This window comes from Orbicella franksi, chromosome 10 (assembly GCF_964199315.1).
Source record: "Orbicella franksi chromosome 10, jaOrbFran1.1, whole genome shotgun sequence".
NCBI lineage: Eukaryota > Metazoa > Cnidaria > Anthozoa > Scleractinia > Merulinidae > Orbicella > Orbicella franksi.
In genome coordinates, this window is record NC_138154.1 from 12,466,582 (window position 1) to 12,489,594 (window position 23,013).

Below are 23,013 nucleotides of genomic sequence, written 5' to 3' on the forward strand. Positions count from 1 at the left end.
TGCAGCTTTGGTTATTTTTTCGGATTTTGGTTGTGACAGGTTGCAAATACTTATACCACCGAGTATATTTAACCTCAGTTATTGAGGCAGAACTTCTATTCTGAATTTTTCTTGTTTGAGACGACAATGTCTAACTTACTTGCCATGCATTCGATCTCCTCTCTGCAAGATTCATCAGTGCAAACAAAAGGGGACGACACTGAAGGTGTCAGTGTCGGCCAAATAGAGGAGTTGTAGCTCATTGGTGTGACTGTTGCACTCGCTGTATCCGACATCCTGACGCTGGACGGACTGTGGCTTTTCATCACGTCGGATGACATGCTAAGACGCGATGACGTCGTTATGTTTGACATTGTTGTCATAGTGACAGAATGGGTCATATTGTACTCTATGAAGGAGGAAATGTTTCCTGATTTAAAAGGGAAATAAATTTGTAAGTACATGAAAAAGGGAGATTATTTGTCTATAAAATGTTTAAGCAAGCAACCGGAACTCTCGTTACAAGCCAAAGACGTCAACAAACCTAAACGTATACCATTTATAACTACCTTCAATCCACCACTCCCTCACATCTCTAACATCATTAAAAAACATTACAATTTGTTGCTCTCTTCTAACCGCTGCAAAAACGTTTTTCAGCATTTGCCTGTTGTAGCCTTCAGACGCTCCCGTAACCTTCGTGACTTACTAGTTACAACTAAACTCTCTTCTAATTCTTCTAATCCCCAACTCCCTTCTGGCTCTTTCCGTTGTGGCAAAAACTGTGCTACTTGTCCCTACATTTCTCACGGACTTACTACATATACCTTCTTTTCTACCGGGGAAAAGCGCCCCATAAAATCTAACCTGATCTGTGACACTAAAAACCTCATCTACATGATTCAATGTAACCGCTGTGATTTACAATACATAGGAGAGACGAAACGACGATTAAAAGACCGATTTAATGAACATCGCCGTACCATAGATAACCCTAACAACAAATCTAAACCTACTACAGCCGACGAACATTTCCTGTCCTCTCCTAACCACACTGCTAACGACATACAATTAATCCCCATAGAAAAAATCGTTTCTAACCGAGACTCTATCCGTAAGGCCAGGGAAGCTTTTTTAATTCAAAAAGGCAGAACAATTGATCCTAATGGTCTGAACATCCGCGAAGAAACATAAAAATTGTTTCCATTTGTTTTCTTTTATTGTGTTCTTTCATCATGTTATTTTATTTTACCGTATGCTTATCTTTAATTTACACTATCAATTACTTTTGCGTATTTCCGGTATTACGTAAATATCGGCTACATAAAAACACGTACCAATGTAAAATTTTCCATTGTACCTGAAGAAGGCTGGTTTGGCCAGCCGAAATATAGTACACTTTCAAAAAATCATCCTACGTTGTGTCGGTTTTTGCTTTTGTATTCTTCAGATTATTTGTGTATGATCGACAACGAAATTAACACAGAGAGAATAGTGGTTTCTCATTTTAGAATTATGGAAACGTTTTGACCAAGCATTTTAATATAATAACAATTCCCTTTATCCCATGGTTTAAAGATAAAGGAGGTCATGACCTGCATGTCACGGCTATTTGAGTCTGGATAGAAGCATTCGAATCTCTTTAATACTTTGATTTCTCAGTTTTCTTCTCAGTACGTAAGTGACCTGGTTAAAGGTGTAACACAGTAAAACGATTAAGGCTGTTCTCGTTTCATTGACCTGTAGATATTAATGATGATGATGTTGCGCTAATTGTTACTGTTGTTTACTCACCCTCGGAGCTGTTGCAAACGCAGACTCGGTGGCAGTGTGATGGCAGCCATTGCGACGAGGAGATTGAGACCGAGTTATTACCCACAGTAACTGTGGCTTGAATCTGGCTCACATTAACTGTGGGTGTTTGGTTTCCAAGAGCCGTATAACTGGTGATGGTTGAGGCACTGTCTAAGAAGGTAAGTAGCAAGGACTGAGTAAAATACATTGAGCACTTCAGTTAGAAAAATACATAAACATCATGTATTGTAAAATTTTAAAAGTACTGACCATCACCTCTACCCCTCCCCCCACCCCCCCCCCCCCCCATCCCCGCGAAGCCAAAATATCTTTGAAGGTATTTACGCTAAGGTTTTATCCATGAAAAACTGAGTAAATAGATACTTTCTTTTACCGTTTGCATTCATGGTTTAACAGATTCCAAAATATCTGGGGCTTTAAAAAAGATGTAGTTTAGAATTAATACATGAGTAGTAAAAATTTAGAGTTTTTCACAATGAAGTTGAAAGCGATAAGATATTAGAATATTGAGTATTTTACAATTATTAAGTTTTAGTATTAATTATTATTTACTGCTTCACAGGTAAGGAAATCATCTACTTGATTAATTTTATCCTCCGAGGTTCAGTCTTAAGAGTTTTCCTGCCTGAATAATAGAAAGAAACAATGGAATTTTTTCACCAGCATTGCAATTAAAGAAGATCATGTCTGCTGTAAAGTAATCACCCCAAAGCTACGAGAACAAGGGAAGTGACAGGAGGCCTGGCAGTTACATAGCTTGTCTCTTTCAAGCTTTTTCCCCTATCGGAAACAACGAGAAAAAGAAACCGGTACATCATTCTCTGCCAGTTATTTGCCATCTTCTCGCCAAACTTGTAATGTTGGATATTTTTCCAGTATGTGTAAACAAGTGAGTTTTGCACGCATGTAACTAATTAATAATTTTGCCAGTTCGTCAAATTTCCAGGTCCAAATCTGTTGTTTACCTCTTTAAGAGATCAATTCAACAGATCACTTTCAAGTGTTTCTTATCTTTTCCTGTAATGATATTTAAATATTTGCAGTCGTACGTGATCTAAAAGTCAACAAAAAAGCTTCTTTCATTGCTGGTTTTATTAACGTTTGAGGATGTCTAAAACAAATTAAACATCGATAAGATGTAATGCTAAATCCAAGCAATACGACTGAGTTACTTTATTTTAAGCAGCTTGGGTAGTAGTTTCGCAGTCGTCATATCCCTGATTGGATTTTAGTAAAATATATCAACACTGTCTGGCTGAAAATATCATAAGAACATAAGTTTTCTAAACTAAACTTTCTAAACTACTGTAAACTGTAACGATATTTCACTGAATTTTCTTTGAAGTTTGGTTTAGTGAAGATACTTTTGGTTTGATATTCTTACACCTTCTTAACTTTAATTTAAATTTAGGGTTGAATTCTATGTATGTTTTAGTACAATTTTAAGCCTGGTTCAATTTCAACTTTTCTTTTGTTTTATGCTCATCATCATGCATTATCATATACAATAACAAGGGAAAAGTTGAGAATGATCCAAGGATATACGAGTGCTGTTTCATAATAATTATGAATGTGTAGACTTCGCTCGCAGCCTGATTGGGATTTACGTTATTAGACGTTATTTAGCTCTTCTCTCCTGGTGTGGAGCTTACTTTATTAACGATTAAACTTTAACGACATTCCTATTACTCAAAGAATGCCGCCTTATCGATATTCTAAACAGCATAGTTTTACAGTTGCACCTGACTTTGTTAGTAAAAGTTGTGAAGTAATTTAGATATCTTTATCCCTCTCTTTTGCAAAAGGCTGCTTAAAGCAGATTAAGACTGTAATGAATTTTTAAAAGTATAGTTAGCGGTTTGAAAACCTCCAGTTTTGGGCAAGAGCATATTTTTGAGTTGAGTAATCAAAACAAATTTCACACTGAGATATTTAAAATTTCCGCACACAATTATGGGTCGACTTCCTGAATTGAGTCAATGGACCCTTGTCAAGAAGTTAAGCCACCGTAATCATTCATGCTCCATGCTTTATGTCCCCAATGATTTTTAAAACACTTCAGTTTTATTTCAAGGGATAGGGATTTAGATTTCATCGCCGAATCACAACTGAGACCGTAATAAAACTGGCAAAAATTGATATATCTTCGAAATTTCAAACAAGGTTGAGGTTATTAATCTCGATTGCAAATTGATCCAAATAGCAAAGAGAGTGCTCGAGTCTTAACATTATTGTAATGTAACCGTTAAACTAAGGAGAGATATAATGGAGATAGAAGATCAACGTGCAGTAAATGTCATCAGTGCTTACCTCGCGTCTCACCATCGGAAATCGACAGGAATGAAATAAATAACCATATTTGGATGAGTAATAGCCGAATTCTCCAACGTCCTTCGAGTGCTGAATGTAAACCTGAAGAAGAAAATAAAGAAACACAATTGAATGCTAGTCAGCCCAACTTAAATGAAATCTAGCCAAAATTGTCACAAAGACTCAAAACTGGAAAGGTTGTGGATAAAAGGTACGACATTTGTACAACTTTCGATCTTTCAAAGGTTAAAAAATTTGCTACCGCACATTTGAAGACTGCTGTATGGTAGAAGAAAGTTAAAGACTTTTTTTCTACTTTTCTACTAAAAACAGTCTTCCACTTGTAGTGATCATATTGCGAAAATTTTAAGTTCACAAAGTATAGAAACTCTGTCATACTTCAGTTACAGATAGAGTAAAGTGGCGCCAACCTCTTGAACTTTTTGTATTTTTCATTGCGACTTTTACGTCTCGTCTCAATTAAACGATGTCGACTAATTATTACCAACAGCTACATGTTTTCTTTGGAATTCCGAAATGACTCTGCTAATTCTGTGACCCTGAACAAAATGAGGTAACGATTCAACCAAGAAGCGTAGAGAAATGATATGTTAAACTTCCTCGTTGATATAATGAGCCGAATCTTCTTGATCAAGGAAATAATATGTGCTTCACATTGAGAATGACGTATACTATCGCCTGCCTCTAACTGTGTTGATTTTTATATATTGTAATAACTAAAGAAGTTTGACAAGTTGATCAAAACAGTGGCGGGGTCCCTGTTGTTATGGCTTCTGTAGACGTGCTTCGATAATTGCTTTTTTTTTTTCAAAAGATTTTGACAGAAAATTTATTTGTGGTTTTTTGTAATATCAAATTAACCTTTACTATAGAATTTGCTGAAAATTGAGCTTTTCACAGACTTTTCTCAGTATTTTTCTTTCTGTGATGTTTATCAACGAGACGTGAAATAACTTGTGATCATTATTCATCAACAAAACATCGCCAGGTATAAACGTTCGATTACATAACACCTTCTCTCATTGGACAGTTGCGAGTTTATTGTATGCTGTGTAATCTCTGAAGATAATTTCACGCTGAGGTTCTCGTTGAAAAGTAGAGTATTAAACTGTTCCTATTTTAAACATGGCCTGGTGAAAAGGCTCAGCTTATTTTTTGGAGGAACTAAAAGAAAACCTTATGTTCTTTTTTCAACTGTAGCTGAGGTAATTTCGCAACTTTTGAAAGGTTATGCCAACAACTCTCGTAATTGCAACATGTTTTTTAAACATGGGGTGCGTTTTCTTGCATCAACATGATGAAATATTAAAGCGTCAAGATTTATAAGCACTTGCTGTGAATTTTAGTTGATGGTTTTTACAAAAGATGAAAAAAGCGAATAACAGCTTATTCTCAATCTCGTGGTTAAACATCTCGACAGCAGCATTCAAGAGTAACGTTTTGTAAAATATCAACATTATAAACTATAAATCAAAGTAAAGGTTAAAAAACGTTGAGTTAAGGCTAACCTTATTAAAATCCTAACTCTGGAACATTCTTTCCTTTGGCTTTTCAAGTCAGTTACGCCAGCGCTTTCTATTTGGAAGAAAACAAAACATTTGGCGTGGGGACACTTTAAAATTAAAGGCAATTCTTATGGTGCTGTTTTGGATGTGTTTCGCATCTCTTTGATCAAAGTCGCAAGAGGACGTTTCACCTCTTTAAGAAGTAATTAATGGACGAGACTGGCTTAAGCTGTGACGGTGTAGCTAGCTTTTAAACAGGCTACCTTCTGGCCAATCGTTTAGAAGAATTGTTCAAAAACCCTTAAATACACCAAAAGTGAAAAAACAGCAAACACAAAAGCTCTGTTAATGGACGAAACCAAAAATAAACTCATAATTCTAAACAAAAATATGTACTGTGATTACCTACCCACATCCATAAGCTTGACTCTTGGATTCAGCACTGAGAGTTTTTTTGAAATAACTGTAAATGTCCATGAGACAAGGAAAACTATTTTAGCGTTGGTGGAAAGGCGTATTGCCTAACAAAGCAGGAGCTAAATTTGCAAGTTTGTTCTTTCAATAAGATAGGCTGTAATCTCAAAAAACAAGCACGATAGTTACTTTAAAGGCTTAATGTGTTCCAGCAAGATCATAATGTAATATAACCACATATTGCTAATGAGAGGGAGATAAGCCGCAGGCTATCCAATCTGTCATTTGATAGACTATCACTTGCGGAGTAGCTTATTTAGGTTTTTGCGGTGAGAACCTTAAGGAAACCAAGGCGGCGACGAGAACGCCACCAAACAAAAAGATTTAAAGAGCAAAACAATAGCTGTGCGTGTGCGTTACATTCGTAGCCGTCTTCTGCAAAACAACAAGGTGAAAGGACTAAGTTCTGCGTAGTTTGGAAAACGCGAACGACGGTGGTTTAGGAGCTATTTACATGATACCGGAATGACTTTCATTCTGCAACGAGTTCATTCCATCCCGATAAATATTTCTCTGTATCTGTTCACATGATACCGAGTCGAAATTTCATTTATTTACAGGTCATTCTGGGATGAGTTCATTCCGGTTTGTAATCCGAATGAAATCCTCGCTCTTGCATGAAACTCATTCTGGTATCATGTAAAGTGAAAACGAACTTCGTTCTGAAATGAAAATCGCAAGCCGTGTAGTCTGGGGCGGATGGTGCATGCGTATCGTTTTCAAGATGGCGGAAAGAGGCCCACCGATTGTGTCATGTGAATGCAGTACGAACTTCATTCTAGAACGAAACACATTCCGGAATGAAAGTCATTCCAGAATCATGTGAATTGCCCCTAAGTTTTCGTATTTTCATTTGAAACTGAACACTGGCATGCATTACATATTTAGCTTAATTCTTAGACGGATAGGTGCATTGAACAGATCTAGAAAATTGCGAAATTCGAAGGTAAAATATAAATTCACTTTTACTAGGCGTTGTCCTCGGGGTGGCCGTCGTCATTACATATTTCTTCTGACTTGACAATGAGGTCAGAGTTGGCGCTACAGAAACGTCATAGTATTCAAATACGGTGAAAGCCTCACAGTTAAATTGTTCTGTAAGGAAAAAACTAGAGGGTGACTGCTTTCTGTTTCCATGTTGATTGAAACACCGTTGAGGGTTTGTGGGGTCGGAATTCGAAAATACTTATGTCAATTCTCGCTTGCAATACCTTGGATAAGTAATATACATAAGTAAACGTTTTTTAGGGAGGCTGGAAAAAGTGTCCAGCTCTTTTCTAACGGTTACACTTTGAAGGATGAATACTACCACTGTTTAACGAGTGATGCTACAATAATGGTATCACACAAAAGCCCAATCATTGGTGAACAAGTTGCGATCATTCTTTACCTATAACAGGTTACCATAGCATTAATACAACCTCTCCATTTTTTATAATCGAATTGTAATAAGCACGATAAGATGCAACTTTTTACAAAGTTTGAAAAGGGTCTGTGGAGAGAGTTCAAAGCCACCTTGAATTTTCTAAAAGTTAATGTTGCTCTGAACCCTCTCCACAGATTTTTTATATCAATTACTATTTATTTACATTGTTGTCATGAATTTTTGTTTATCGTTTTGCTTTTTTTTTTGGGGGGGGGGAAGATTTTTCATGTGATATAAGTAATCAAACCTAACATTGGGACAAAGCAAGAGCCCATCACTAGAAGCGTGCAACTACCCCATGTTCCTGTCACGGCGTTTTCATAGACCGATCTATTTTTAGTTTGAATTTACCGCGTATTCAGTTCCTCTGCAGGAACCTCAGTAACCAATCACAAGCACGGAATTAATTTTTAACTGTCGTCATCATTTCACCGGAAGAAGAGATGGGCTCCTGATGTGAGGTAAGCCGTTCTTCTCCTTAGCGATGCGCGCTCATGGAGACCGGAATTGACCTATAGAAGCCCAAAGACCGCTCTGTAAAAATGCCTTGACAGGCTGAGTATGGGAGTTACTCGCTCCTATAGTGATGGGCTCCTGGACAAAGTTAATGGTATATGCATTTTCGTAAAGAATTGACATTCGGTCTGAACTCATTAATCTCCTTCATATATGACTAATAAATTACTTCTTATGATTGGCTGAGGGCAGGCCAATGTTTTGTTAATTTTTAATTTGTACTATTTCCACTGCAGGGCAAATTAACTCGAGCGTGTTCGTAATTTTCTCTATCATATAATAAATGAGAAATCGAGAGACAACTCGCTGCTCGTGATATTTGAAAATTCTTTCAGATTTCACTCGCAGAAAACTCCGTACAATTTTATGTACATTCTCAAATACAACTGTATCACTCTCGGTGTTAATCGTTAATTGCACCCGCATTCGTACGATTATCTACATATTGGTAATTACGATAACTTTATACTGAAAACCCAGCATTTACAAATGAATTCGACCGGTATTTCTAAGATGATTGAAACTGAACCCTTGTAGAACTCATGAAAAGGAAGGTTGTTTTGAGAAACTGAAATTTAAAACGAAACAAGATAGCTTTTTTTCTGCATTTAAGAAATACAAAGAAGCCCAATACTAAAGGGGTTCTGGAAAAAATTAAACTGTTTACGTAAAATCAATATAAACTTAGCCTTCGGGCTATAATTTACATGTCAAGTGCTTTCGAATTCTTGAACACTCGCACATTGCAAAGTCAGTCAATTCCACTTTATGCCAAGTGGAGGTCATCATTATTCAAATAGCAATAACACCTGCGTAGATAAATATTGTTCAGAATTGTAGTTTGTATTTTACAGTATTCTCTCGGAAAAATTAGCTTGTTTAATAGCTACTCTTAAATTCGAGAAAAATAAAGTTTATGTAGGTAAGATAATTTTATGGCAACGCATTCCTTATTTCGCTGACACATTCTTTAAATCGAAAAAAAGTTCTTTGCCTTTCCTTTCTGTTCGTCTGTTATTCATTATTCGAACTTGCCGGCAGCTGGATTATAAATAATAAATTATTTTTTTCGGGCAAAGAAATTATGGTCAAAATAAGCTTTAACTATCAGTCTTCACCAAGACAACAGCACACTAAAACAGGTCAACGCTCGGTCAAAGAAAAACGAGGCTACTTACAGTAAAAGCTAGGAAATCAAAATTAAATTCTAAAAATAGGCAGATGTCATGCAGAAGCTTTTCGTAAATACGGAACATTTTGACGAGACTAAAGATTATTGAGACAATCATAAGTTTTGGAGATTCTCATGTACCACTGGTATCTGCAATGCTAGAGTGTGTACAGTGAAATTGTCTACTGCTTTCGTGTCAGAGCAGACTCTTGTTACATCTATTATTCTTATTTTTATCATTGCTTTTATTCATGACAGGGGAGAGTGGTTTGAAAAGAGACGTCCACCCGGCAATAATGGGCAGGGCCAAAATCGATCACGGCTCCTGGTGGTATCCATTCTCTCCTCGACCAATAGTCACTTAGTGAATAAAAACTGGGCATGAATGTGGAACTGAGAGACATCTTGCCAAGTAAAACTATGAGAATCACGGATTAATTCCTCCAAAAGAAACGCGACCAGTAGTTTTCTCTTAATTCTAATCATAGGAACATAGACAATCTCGCAAGGCGAGAACAAGGCCGGGAAAAACGTTCAGCAATTGATTTCACGCACTAAATGTGTTATTAAGCAGGACCAGGTGATTACACACAGCAAAGAGTAAACAAGACTTGAGAAAAACTTCACGCTAGGTCCGTCTTACATGTCCTTGTCGTAACTTTGTCTCCCACTAGAGTTATAACTTGCGCTCGTAACGGTAGAGTTATTACGTGCGCTGTCTCATAAAGAAAGGTCGACTTGAGGCACGTAAGTCAAATTTTGGCGGGTGGCTGTGAGTCATATAAAAATTGGTTAGAATGCATGATGCAAAAGCGAAACGAAACGTCTGAAGATGCATTGAATAGCTTCGTCTTGTGATTTCTATTTAGTCAGAAGTTTGCAATTAATAACTTTATACTGATCTCTCTCCTCGAGATAGTATATAAAAAAACACGATACAGCCCAAAACTTTTGTTGACGAGCCTCAGGGCAAATAACAAAAACATAACAAAAAGTGCGAGTCTAAATGGCAAAGTTTTTCTCAGTATTTTGGGTGTGCTTGTCAAAATAATGCACACCTGAAAAAATGGACCACGGACCTCCTCACGCCAGTTGGGCCGTATTCGTGGCAACCGTGAATTTAACAAGCAGGGACAGAACCTGGTATTTTTACTACTATCAATCACTTTCGAGGCAAATGCGCCTTTTTTTCGAGAAAAATCAGTCGCCATAGGTGGGTAATTCAAAATTTCTGGCATCTTGACAAAGCGCTGACGTTGTGTCGTTGGTTATTTGTTCCTCAAAACGAAAACTCACAGTTGCTTATAATTTCTAATCCTGGTTACCTTGGCTATAACCACAACTCGGGTAAATAAACGCGCCAAGTGGCCTGAGACGACTCTCTGCGTCATTAACTTTGCTCGATGTGAGACAGAGATTGTAATTATTCTGAGAAGATTTGTTCTTTAGCCAACGAAGCGTACAGTTCATGTCTAGAAAGTCGAAATTATCCTATAAATTCTTTGGCCACGCTACTTTGTTGGAACAGTCCAGTACCAGAGTCAATTCGTAGTTTTCACTGAATAGGTGAAAAACCCGGATTTTTTCGCATTGTGGCAACAGATCTGGAGAAGATGGAGATGGCAAAATATTCAAAAGGTACAAGTGATATTTCAGTTTTTCAATTTTATCCTAATGCGTCATACGCGGTTGTAGCTGAATTCCGTTTACTAAGTTGGACTGTTCGTGAACTGTAGAGTAGTACTTTAAAAATGTTGTTGAAGATATACTTAATGACTGTTTACATATATGCCGGCCTGGGAACTCGTTTCTTATCTCAATCTCACCATTTTCAGGTCCACGTGTATCAAGAACCACGCAGATATGGATTTTTATCTCCTTCATGTCGTTTTCATACAGCAACGTTGTCGGTAGGTGCTAAGTTCGAGTCATATTTTCCACTGTAAATGTTTTATGTTACATCCCAGTTAAATTTAACTGCACAGAGCAATTATTTCGCGCTTCAGGTTTTTTTCTTTTTTCTCAAATTTTTGTGAAATAATAGTTATGACATTTTTGCAATACGCCAGTGACTTCCTTAAACTCTCCCTTTAATTTCGCGATCGCTCCGGATTCTGCCTTATAGCCAGTACGCTATAAGACGTACCGCTAGGAAGCGGTTATGCCTTCCCTCTTTCTGTTATTTACCTTGCCTCGTATTCTCCGAGCAAGATTGATTCATTTTTCCTCTAATTTGCAATTGACAGATTCTGACAGATACGCTTGGCTAAATTCATCGATGCTTTTCGGGAGCATATTTTAATCATTTGTTTAAAGAAGAAAAATAGATTAATTAGTTTCATTGTTCTATTTCTGGTCGCATACCGCTTGCATAAACGTAAAATATTGAAGTTTACCAGATTAAGGGTTTTCTTGTTTACCACGATCCTTCTATTCTGATTTTCGTTTTCCTGACTCCAAATTAGAAATGTTAAACACCTTAGCAACGTCAAAGTTTATCATAACATCTCTTGGAGATAAGTCAAAACAAATTCAGCTTTCGTTCGCTGCTACCTCTGTTAACAATTAATACCTATGGTTTTGAGTTAAAGGTGGTCGCATTGTTATGCGAAATCAACAGAAACCTTTGATTAACTCGGCTTATGGTAGTGGTCTTTTCTGCCAACGTTAATAAAAACAATTTTGGTTTCGAAATCGTTTAGAAATACACTTCCCTTACAAGTAACATGCGACCCGTAATTTAGAAAATGTGACGTCCAGTCTGTCTTCTTGTCTTTTCTGAGCAATGCGGCCGGTGTACTTTGACAGAAACTTTTATCCGTAATATATTAGCATATCGGCTATTACATCTTTGCAAGAAAATTCTCGTTAGTTAAGTTGTTTACCTAGGAGCCTTCTCCGGGTAACTTGTACGGACGTTATATGAAGGAGAAATTTGAATTCAGGAAATGTCCACATTTTTCCCTCGCATCTTTTCGTTGAGAGTGACACTGGCATTGTCTTTGCCAGAAGACATTTTGCATATATTTTTGTTTCTATTGAGTTCCATTCAAAGTTAAAAATTAAAGTTAAAAAATTTAAACTTTTCTCAATGTAAAACTGTCGTTCATTTCTCAGTCTTGCTTTTTACAAATGTTGGCCTTAGCTCTAGTTACCAAACAGCACTTATACGAGTTTAATACACAATGTTGAACAACCAAAATGCACAAACGGATGATTTGAATCTTAACCTATCAATTAAACTGTCTAAACTAACATCTAAGAAGTTCTGCACTTTTCAGTTGCCGCTTTTAAACAATTACTGACTAAGGTGGGAATTTGGGAAGCGGTAATAGGTGCACAATTAAGTAACATATCTCTTGAAAATTCGTACACAAACAGCGCACCAGCAAGAAGTTTAATCTTTTTTCACACCTTCCGCCAACTCTAAGCTTAATGAATTTTAGTAATTTCTAACTTTAGATGTTTAAATGGCTGTCTTAAAACGTTAAAATGTGGCTTATTCATTAAGATAAGGTTGACGGCATGTTTATTTTTAGGCTGACATATCTCTTCCAATTACTTTAAAAATTGAAAGAACTATAAGCAACGAAAACCTTTTGAAATTAATGCAAAATGACATGAATAAATTATGAAATAGAAACATTTCTGCTGAAAGGCAACTTTGAATCCCCACGAAAGACGTCAATTATGAGATAAAACTCAAGCATTTTGAACGAGTTGGTGAGAATTTTCTTTCCCAAGGGAATAACGCTGACTAATCAACGACCATCTTAAAATTACAAACGGTAAATGCCTTGTCGTTGCTATTTCAAATAATATTCCTTTCGAATAAATGCAAGAAATTTCTCAAACATCTCTTCCTATCACATACAGCAATTAGCATCCGAGCCAAATTAAGGGTAGTTTTCGTTAAGTGGAAGCTTAAACTTGACTCTGAAACTCCCAAAAATTTTGTGCTTGAAATTTGTGAAGAAATGGAAGTATCTTGTCTAACGTATTCTTTGATGGCTTCCACAAGATATAGGCACAATTTGGGGAACCAATTACAGTAACATCTTTATTTGGACATGTATGATGCGAGTGTTAAGATGAATCAACCCTGTATTCAGTCAGCTGAGCTAAGTTAACTTCTCGCGGAAAGACGCGGGCGAGAGTAACGAAAGGTTCGGCGAAGATGAAAAAAAAAATAGACAGAGTTCTTATCTTTCACCAACTATCTGTGTCTCCAGTCCCTTGGATCTTGCAAAATCGTAACAGAGAGAAGGTACAACAGAATTTTCCCATCTCATGCTGCAAAAGTGCCCCGCAAGGCAAGGAAACAGCGATGGGGATTTTTTTTACGCATAAAATGTTTGCACTTAGACTGACAAACAAAACATTTTACTAAAGGAGGTCTCGCCAACTTGGTACAAAGAGGTGTTTCCGTGACAGTTTTTCTCTACAATATTTCCTCGGTTGGCAGGAGATGTAAGGTTTAGGCTTAAGCGAACCTTGCAGTCATAGTAAATAAATAACCGTTGTTTGTTTCTTTATTTCGCCCCGAATTCGGTTTCTTGGCAGATCTTAACTTGATTCGAATTTAAACGTTAGATTTTCCTTTTTAGAAAGCGAAACGACTGAAAGCAGAAAACGTTTCTACATGGTAAACTGATGGACTGATGTCAAAAGGTGCATAATGTCAAAATATACCAAGACATACGTTATGTCGAAATGCATTTTGCTTTGCAGATGCCACAATGACAACGAAAAGAACGTTTCTATATTTTGACACAGGCAAATTCGATGGGTCTATAGCTTTCTGTAAGATTTCTGTAATCTTTTTTAAAAAATTGAATTTGAAAAAAACGTTTATTCGTTCCAATAAGTAACTTCATTGATCGGTGTCCAAACGGAAAATCAAGAGAAGTGCGGTCAACTTTGAGAGATTATGTCGTACAACACAATTACACTTTCCCATAAGTTCCAAATATGAAACAAGGGTGAGAAAGGATATTCAGTCTTTGTGTAATTTGTCGGTAAAGGAAAAGGCACTATTTTTCAAACGTTCCTGGCAGTCAAACTGATTCGATTGCAAATGATGGCGGATTTCGGTTTGGTTTTAATACTACAATTTTTTTACGTAAGGACCTATTGGTAGATTCGTCAATTTTTTTAGTTGCTGTATAGGAACCTTGTAATAAACTAAGGGTTTCCTATAATAAGAGAGACCAGGAATGTGTTTATCATTGATCAAGTGAAGTAAGAGATTCCGGATTATGGACCACCGCGTCAGAGCAGAGATCTCAAAGCAGTCTTTAAACAGATTAGAAATTGCTATGTTGTTGGGAACGTGGAGGCAGCGTATAGCAAGAGAAGTTAAAGGTTGGTTTTCACTAGAGCATAAGCAACATATACACGCAGCAGCTGCCGTGAATGTCCATAATTAGCACCTTTTGTTAATAAAGTTTTCCAGCAAAACGCGCTAGATAAAAACGATATGTAAAAATAACTGTTTTACCTTTGTTTTCCTGTTGTGGTTTGAAACCGAACGTTTCAACGATTTTCAGTTAACCTTGAAAAGCAAACCTTGGGTGAATAATCTACAGAAACGACAATTTTGTCTATGTGGTTCATATTTTCGTAATTTGGTAGCAACAGAATTGAAATTCGTAAATATTAAAGAGCCGCTTCATTTGAGCCCAGTAACTTGGTTGGTTGGTTATCGGGACGATTTTTGTTGTCTGTTCATATGGGAAATTTAAGCCCGGTCGACCGGGATGACATTCAAAAAACAAATTAAACCAAAATGTTGCCCAATAAAGGTACATTGTTCGCGAAATCGCAGCTTTGTTGACTCTCCTAACCTTCGCATACTGCTGAATTAGAAATACATACAAATTAAGGCAAACATTGTGCCAGTTTGGCCGGTCTGTCGCGAAAGCGAACCTATTTTGTCAAAACAGTTTCGTCGCGGTTACCGGGAACCGAGATCTCAGTAACCGGGCTGGCCGGCGTTCTCATATGAACACATTGTTATTACTTTTTTTTTTTTTAAGAGAAAATATGATTGAGGGCCAGCCCGTCAACTGTTTTCGTGTGAAGAACGACGACGAAAATTTTCAGTTTTAAGAAATGCGCGATTCGGTTACTTAAATATCCATCATCAGTTCGCAAATATTGCAACAATTGAAAACCTGTAAAAAAGAATAAGAAATTTGAGAAATAATACACACAAGACGAAATAGTATGAACTAATTACCCAATTAAATTGTGAAAGTTTTGGTGACGGCCACGATATTGGTAATACCGATAAATTAAAATTCTTACTTAGCAGCGAGAAAATTAACTATTCATCACTTAACCTCGATGTGATTTGTTTCGTTTTATTCCCCGAGCCTTGGAGCAGAGTTATAAATTCAATATATCGAAATATATAGAATTTCAATTTTCAACGTCTCATATAATTATATATATATGATTTATAATACATATCATTTTAATTCTGATTTCAATATATCTCATTTAGCAGAGGCTAAAAATTTTATTATTTGGGAACACTAATATGCCACTGTAAGGTCAAACTATAATAAGTTGAGGATAGCTCCGAAAACTGCGATAATGAAAAACGAAAGAAAGAAAAAGTAAAGAAGAACTGTTATTTCATTTGAATGTTCAACCTGTGTAAGAAGCTGGAAAAATGCAACTCCATGAAGTCAAGTAACCCAACAGTTGTCTTTTGGTTTTACAGATAGTTCCGAGACAGTGACTATCACCCCGTCGTACTCGGTCAATGTTACACAATACATGATGAATTACACACAGTACACTGTCAATGTTACAATGACATCAACAACAATGTCACCATCTATGACGAGTTACTCTGTCCCAGTCTCAGCCACACCGCCGCTGCCATCATATTGCCACCAAGTTTGCAGATGCAACAGCTCTGTCGGTAAGTGAATGAACACGTGTGGTTGTGGTGTACCGTTGGTGGAATTGTGGATAAAAAGGACATATAAATATAAAAAAGTTCAATCTTGGGTGCTTTCCATTCAACCCAACATTCCGGAACTTTCTAAACGGAGACAAATTGTATGGCAATTTCCTCGGAAGGTTTTCGGAAAATCCAAAACTTGTTGAAGCTCCGAAGTGCGAACCATTCAACCGAAAATTCGGGAAATTCCAGGAGGAAACTCACGTGGAACGGGAATTCCCGGAGAGAAATTTTCCAAAATTTGTGTATACCTCACCAGGTTGTCCTCTTTTCCCGATATTCCGGAAAATGTTGTTCCATTCGCCTATGGAAATTTCTGGAAATTCAAAACAAATTGTTAATTGGTCTAATGGGAAGCCCCTCTTATTTTTGCGTCCTGTTGTCCTATGCAACTGACGTGTAAGAAGGGTATTATCTGACGCTGAAATGCAGCCAATTATTTGTTCTTGACTGTAACAATTCAGATTCTTATTACCTTTTTGGTAGACGTTCATCGCTGATTGGTTCTCTCAATGTATAGTGCCCATTCTCTGCCATAATCCATCAAATATCTTTGTTCGCGTGCCACCAGTCGGAACAGGTCACTTGATGCAGTAAAACTGAGAAACATCCTGTCACATCCTCCAAGGGATTTTTCTCTATTTTTGACATTTCAAGTTTATCTTCACACATTTAGTTTTTATCTCAACTAGGAGTACTATGTGACGTGTGACAATTTAGAAACGAGGTATCTTCAAAACAGCGACTTTGAGTTCAGTATTTGAATGATTAACCCATTGACCTTTTGACTATTTGCTCATACAAAACTCGGCATCGCAGTCTAAATTTTAAATTAAAATAACTAGAGAACTGATGTCAGGATCAAAAGCAATTTCCTTATGATATTTCCTCTTACTAGGGAGATTTTACCTGGAATGAGTGCTTTCCGTGGCTAGTCAATTTCTTAATTTTTAAATCCAGGCTTTGCTATCGATTATGGATTTCTCAAGGAAAAAAGTAGCGATAATCACCTATTCGGACGGACTAACAACCGAGGTACCTTAATGAGAGAGTGATTACGTTGGCATCCAGTCTCTTTAACAAAGTTTCCCTTTTCCTTCACATAGCATATGCCACCACCATGGCCTACAACATGACGTCAAATGCGACCCTTGGAATGGATATGACGACAATGTCAGCAGACATGACGTCATCACCTGTCAACATGTCATCTTACAGCATGAATCCAACTCCATCCAGTGTGATGAGCATGACGTATTCAGCGAGTGCAAATGTCACAGTTATGAGCTACAACTCCTCGGTTTTACTGGCACCAAGTTCCTCAGTTTCTATGCCTTTCGTTTGTCCCAACGAATCCTGTTGGGTGGAGATCGAGTGCATGTCACGTGAGCAAGCTTTTCTTCTTCGTTTGAAAAAAGTAGTAGAATTAATCGTCGCATTTCAAAATATTTGCTTGTTGGCTTCACGTGTAGAACATGCTTGTAACTGGTAAACAATGAAAAACCTATTTTCAACTTACAATGCTAACACATCACGTAGTATAGATTGCAGAGGTGGATATCAAGAACTGCAAAATAGTCAGTTCAATCATAATAAACAACACACAAACAAAACCTGCCAGGCAATCAAAATATTAACCCTATAGGGTTAGGGTAACCTGAATAACAGAAACCTCTGAAACACGCCGGGTACTTGCGAGGAGTTCGCAATTCCGTAATAGCAGGACTCCGTTAGAACGGAAGTTGTTTCCTTACATATCTTTACAGTTTTGGCCTGAGATGCAGCTTCTGTTCGTAACAGGGGATGTACGGGATCCGCTATGCAAGATTTGACTGTGTTTGCGATCTGTTACATGCCATGAGAACTTTTGAAAATATTATTTCTCCACGCTTTCTGAATCCACGGCTTCTTTGACAATATTATGTATCACCAAAAAAGAGAACAAACGCCTAGAAGTTGGCATCAGTTTGTTAACTTACAAGTGATCAAATTTGTGAAAGATCATATATCCGAGCTGCGGAGAAAGCATTTTGACGTACCTTGATGAACCATAGAAAATTAAAGATTTAGCCAAATCGAAAAATGTTTTTTCAACAAAATAGGCTTTGTTATTTTACGGAAAAAATTAGGGGTTAGGTGCACTTTAACTGAGCTGTGAAATTGAAGCCCGTAAAAAAGTCATGCTTGGACGGGATTCGAATCCCTAACTATGACTATGTATATAACAACGATGATCAATCATGTCTTCAGTTTGTTAAATTAATATGTAATCTACACCCCTGCCTTGGAGAAACCACGTTGAAACAAAATAATGATAAGCAGCGTCTGAGATGAGCGTCTAGTTAATTTCCTACTTTCATTCTTTTTTTCAGATTCCCCCCGACATTCCGTGACTATTTCACCAACTTTGTCAACGAGTGCATGGATGTCCTCCTCAGTGGCTCCAGCAGGGTGCTCTGAAGTAGTTGACTGCAATGGTAAGTATCTTTCTAAAACATGTCCTGCAAAAAGACCACTACCGGAACGTCGACTTATTAATATTCCAAGGCCATCAATAATGGCAGCATTTGCAAACACGGTTGTTGGTTACTAACGCTTTGCAAACCTAAGCATAGTGGAAGTCATCCGCAGAGGTAAATAACAAGTTGCTTGTCAGGTATAAAAGCTGCGGTCACTGACAACGAATTGTCACGTTGAACCTCCTTAATGTCTCCCTATTTGCTTTTAATCAACCAAACGACTATCCAAATGTCGTGAATCAGCAATGTAGCTGACTTTTGTAATTTGTGGGAGGTCGCGGGTTTGCAGGCTAGCTGGCTGACTGGTTGGTTAGCTTGCAATCTAAAACCTGGCTCCATTAATAAGGTAAAGGTAATGTCTGTATACGAGCCAAGGGGCCTATCAGGCCGGAGCTTATCCCGGTTTCTGCAGTTTGAAGCGACTAGGAGTATTTCTACCCCCTGCCTGGGATGTTAATGCATCGCAGGGTTACCCTCAGCATTAAATTCACCGACCTGGGTGAAGAGAGGCACTATGAGAGTAAAGTGTCTGCCCAAGAACACAACAGAATGTCTCCGGCCAGGGCTTCAATCCGGACCACTCGATACGGAGTCAAGCGCACTAACCATGAGGCCATTACGCCTCCACGTTAATATTTTCCTTTTATTCGCCTAGGGGCGAAATTATTTCCTAACTGAAAATTCAGAGACTTTATCTGTGTACGTTTAAATTCATTCATTTTTCTTTAATTGAGCGTTATTTTTCGATTCATCTTAATCTTTCTTTGTTTGTTTTAGGTGATTGTGGCGGTAGCGCATATATGGACTGTGAAAAATGCATCGAGGTGAGATTTCGATTTCCTTATTTCACTCTCAGAAATTTAATCACTCGATTAATAATCCGTGACTAATATAAGCATTGTTGTAAAACCCTAGCAACAATTCACGGGTGACTCTATCCTATTTCTTCAGGGTAACACAGGTGCCACTTCACTGAGAGACTGTGGTAACATATGCGATGGCACTGCTGTCAACTCGAGCTGTGGAACCTGCTTACAACAAGGACAATCAGATCCATACTTGGACTGCAACAACGAGTGTTTCGGCGAAGCAACCATTGATAGTTGCAATGTTTGCACAGGTGGCAATACTGGAAAGGTGGCCAATTACTTGATGGATGAATGCGGTACGTTTGTCAGTCCAATACCCGAATTAGTTAATTGTGGTCTTTTTTTTCCTTTGTTGTTATTGTTTTTGTTGTCCTCTTTTAAACTAAATTGTAAACTGTAAATTCTTGCTTCGTCTCTTCAGACCTACAATTAGACATAACTAGGCTGGAGGCTAACTCGAAAACTTACGGTTCATTTAGCCTCCAGTCTCATTAGAACAAGATTACCTTACCTGAAACCTTACCGACAGTCACCTTACCGACAGTCACCTTACCTCAAACCTACTTCATATATTCAATTTACATTAAAATGTTATAATATTCATTTTCCTATTGAGAAATAAATATGTTGTTGTTGTCGATGATGATGATGCTGTTGTAGTTGTTGATGATGATGTTGTTGTTGCTGCTGTTGTTGTTGTTGTTGATGCTGATGTTGTTGTTGTTGATGTTACTGTTGTTGTTGATGATGATGATGATGATGCTGTTGTTGTTGATGATGTTGTTACTACTGTTGTTGTTGATGTTGATGTTGTTGATGCTGTTGTTGTTGATGCTGCTGATGTTGTTGTTGCTGAGGGTGCTGTTGTTGATGGTGATTTGTTGATGATGATGATGTTGTTGTTGTTGATGATGATGATGTTGTTGTTGTTGATGATGTTGTTGTTGTTGATGATGTTGTTGTTGTTGATGATGTTGTTGTTGTTGATGATGTTGTTGTTGTTGATGATGTTGTTGTTGTTGATGATGTTGTTGTTGATGATGATGATGTTGTTGTTGTTAATGATGATGTTGTTGTTGTTGATGATGTTGTTGTTGTTAATGATGATGTTGTTGTTAATGATGATGCTGTTGTTGTTAATGATGATGTTGTTGTTGTTGTTAATGATGTTGTTGTTGTTAATGATGATGCTGTTGTTGTTAATGATGATGTTGTTGTTGTTGATGATGATGATGTTGTTGTTGATGATGATGATGATGTTGTTGTCGTTGATGTTGTTGTTGTTAATGATGATGCTGTTGTTGTTAATGATGATGTTGTTGTCGTTGATGTTGTTGTTGTTAATGATGATGCTGTTGTTGTTAATGATGATGTTGTTGTTGATGATGCTGTTGTTGTTAATGATGATGTTGTTGTTGATGATGTTGTTGTTGTTGATGATGATGATGCTGTTGTTGTTAATGATGATGTTGTTGTTGATGATGCTGTTGTTGTTAATGATGATGTTGTTGTTGATGATGTTGTTGTTGTTGATGATGATGATGCTGTTGTTGTTAATGATGATGTTATTGTTGTTGATGATGTTGTTGTTGTTGATGATGTTGTTGTTGTTGATGATGTTGTTGTTGATGATGATGATGCTGTTGTTGTTAATGATGATGTTGTTGTTGATGATGTTGTTGTTGTTGATGATGATGATGCTGTTGTTGTTAATGATGATGTTATTGTTGTTGATGATGTTGTTGTTGTTGATGATGTTGTTGTTGTTGATGATGTTGTTGTTGATGATGATGATGCTGTTGTTGTTAATGATGATGTTGTTGTTGTTGATGATGTTGTTGTTGTTGATGATGATGATGCTGTTGTTAATGATGATGTTGTTGTTGTTGATGATGTTGTTGTTGTTGATGATGTTGTTGTTGATGATGTTGTTGTTGTTGATGCTGTTGTTGTTAATGATGATGTTGTTGTTGATGATGTTGTTGTTGTTGATGATGATGATGCTGTTGTTGTTAATGATGATGTTGTTGTTGATGATGCTGTTGTTGTTAATGATGATGTTGTTGTTGATGATGTTGTTGTTGTTGATGATGATGATGCTGTTGTTGTTAATGATGATGTTATTGTTGTTGATGATGTTGTTGTTGTTGATGATGTTGTTGTTGTTGTTAATGATGATGTTGTTGTTGATGATGCTGTTGTTGTTAATGATGATGTTGTTGTTGATGATGTTGTTGTTGTTGATGATGATGATGCTGTTGTTGTTAATGATGATGTTATTGTTGTTGATGATGTTGTTGTTGTTGATGATGTTGTTGTTGTTGATGATGTTGTTGTTGATGATGATGATGCTGTTGTTGTTAATGATGATGTTGTTGTTGTTGATGATGTTGTTGTTGTTGATGATGATGATGCTGTTGTTAATGATGATGTTGTTGTTGTTGATGATGTTGTTGTTGTTGATGATGATGATGCTGTTGTTGTTAATGATGATGTTGTTGTTGTTGATGATGTTGTTGTTGATGATGTTGTTGTTGATGATGATGATGCTGTTGTTGTTAATGATGATGTTGTTGTTGATGATGATGTTGTTTTTGTTGATGATGATGATGCTGTTGTTGTTAATGATGATGCTGTTGTTGTTAATGATGATGTTGTTGATGTTGTTGTTGTTGATGATGATATTGTTGTTGTTGCTGTTGTTGATGTTGATGTTGTTGTTGTTGATGTTGTTGTTGTTGATGATGATGTTGTCCTTGTTTTTGTTGTTGTTGATGTTGTTGTTGTTGTTGATGATGTTGTTGTTGTTTTTGTTGTTGTTGTTGATGATGATATTGTTGTTGATGATAATGATGTTGTTGTGGTCTCTTGATTGAATTGGATACCTTTTAAAAATCCGGTTCCTTTCAATCCGTCTCGATCTTATTAATGTTATTATTAAATCAAAGTTGTTATTACAACTTTGCGCTTTTTTTTGAATGCACTGTTTTCCATAGGTGTCTGTAATGGAACCAACACTACTTGCGCCGGATGCGACGGTATTCCAAACAGCGGATTAATTAATGACGCATGCGAAGTGTGTGGCGGAAACGGGTCAACATGCACCGAAATCATGGCAACTATACCACAAACCATTGCCAACAGTCAGCCAACTGTGTGGGTGAATGGAGCTGGACTGAACGATGGAAGCAAGACCGTGTGTGGGTTATATGACCCAGAGAGTGGAGACCTAGTGGTCAATACAACAGGTAAATGTATGTTATGACTTGATATGGTGCAAGAGACTAGATATCTGCTCCAGATAATGATAATTTTTTATTACTCCAAAAACAAGAGCTTGGCCCGTGATTTTATGAGACACGGTCAACGAGCAGCCATGCATGGCAAAGAGGATGTCGAGCCCAATTAAAAAGCTTATGGCCAGTGCACAAT

General features: G+C 37.2%; 1 protein-coding gene and 1 pseudogene across 2 annotated transcripts in view; one reads left to right on the forward strand and one right to left on the reverse strand.

The window, feature by feature from the left end:
• LOC145501645 (uncharacterized) overlaps positions 1 to 2,064 on the reverse strand; it is a 20,430-nt pseudogene extending 18,366 nt beyond the window's left edge. The window contains exons 1-2 of the transcript XR_014051255.1: positions 1,720 to 2,064; positions 140 to 409 (exon numbers count right to left, since the gene is read on the reverse strand). The product of XR_014051255.1 is annotated as an uncharacterized LOC145501645 (transcript). The remainder of the gene's footprint in view (positions 1 to 139; positions 410 to 1,719) is intronic.
• An 8,288-nt stretch (positions 2,065 to 10,352) lies between these two features.
• Positions 10,353 to 23,013, forward strand: part of LOC145499454 (uncharacterized) — a 29,908-nt gene continuing 17,247 nt past the window's right edge. The window contains exons 1-8 of the mRNA XM_081478970.1: positions 10,353 to 10,855; positions 11,053 to 11,127; positions 15,948 to 16,151; positions 17,300 to 17,578; positions 18,566 to 18,670; positions 19,490 to 19,536; positions 19,664 to 19,877; positions 22,578 to 22,829. Coding sequence (XP_081335096.1) covers positions 10,831 to 10,855; positions 11,053 to 11,127; positions 15,948 to 16,151; positions 17,300 to 17,578; positions 18,566 to 18,670; positions 19,490 to 19,536; positions 19,664 to 19,877; positions 22,578 to 22,829 — 1,201 coding nt within the window. The 5' untranslated portion in view covers positions 10,353 to 10,830. The remainder of the gene's footprint in view (positions 10,856 to 11,052; positions 11,128 to 15,947; positions 16,152 to 17,299; positions 17,579 to 18,565; positions 18,671 to 19,489; positions 19,537 to 19,663; positions 19,878 to 22,577; positions 22,830 to 23,013) is intronic.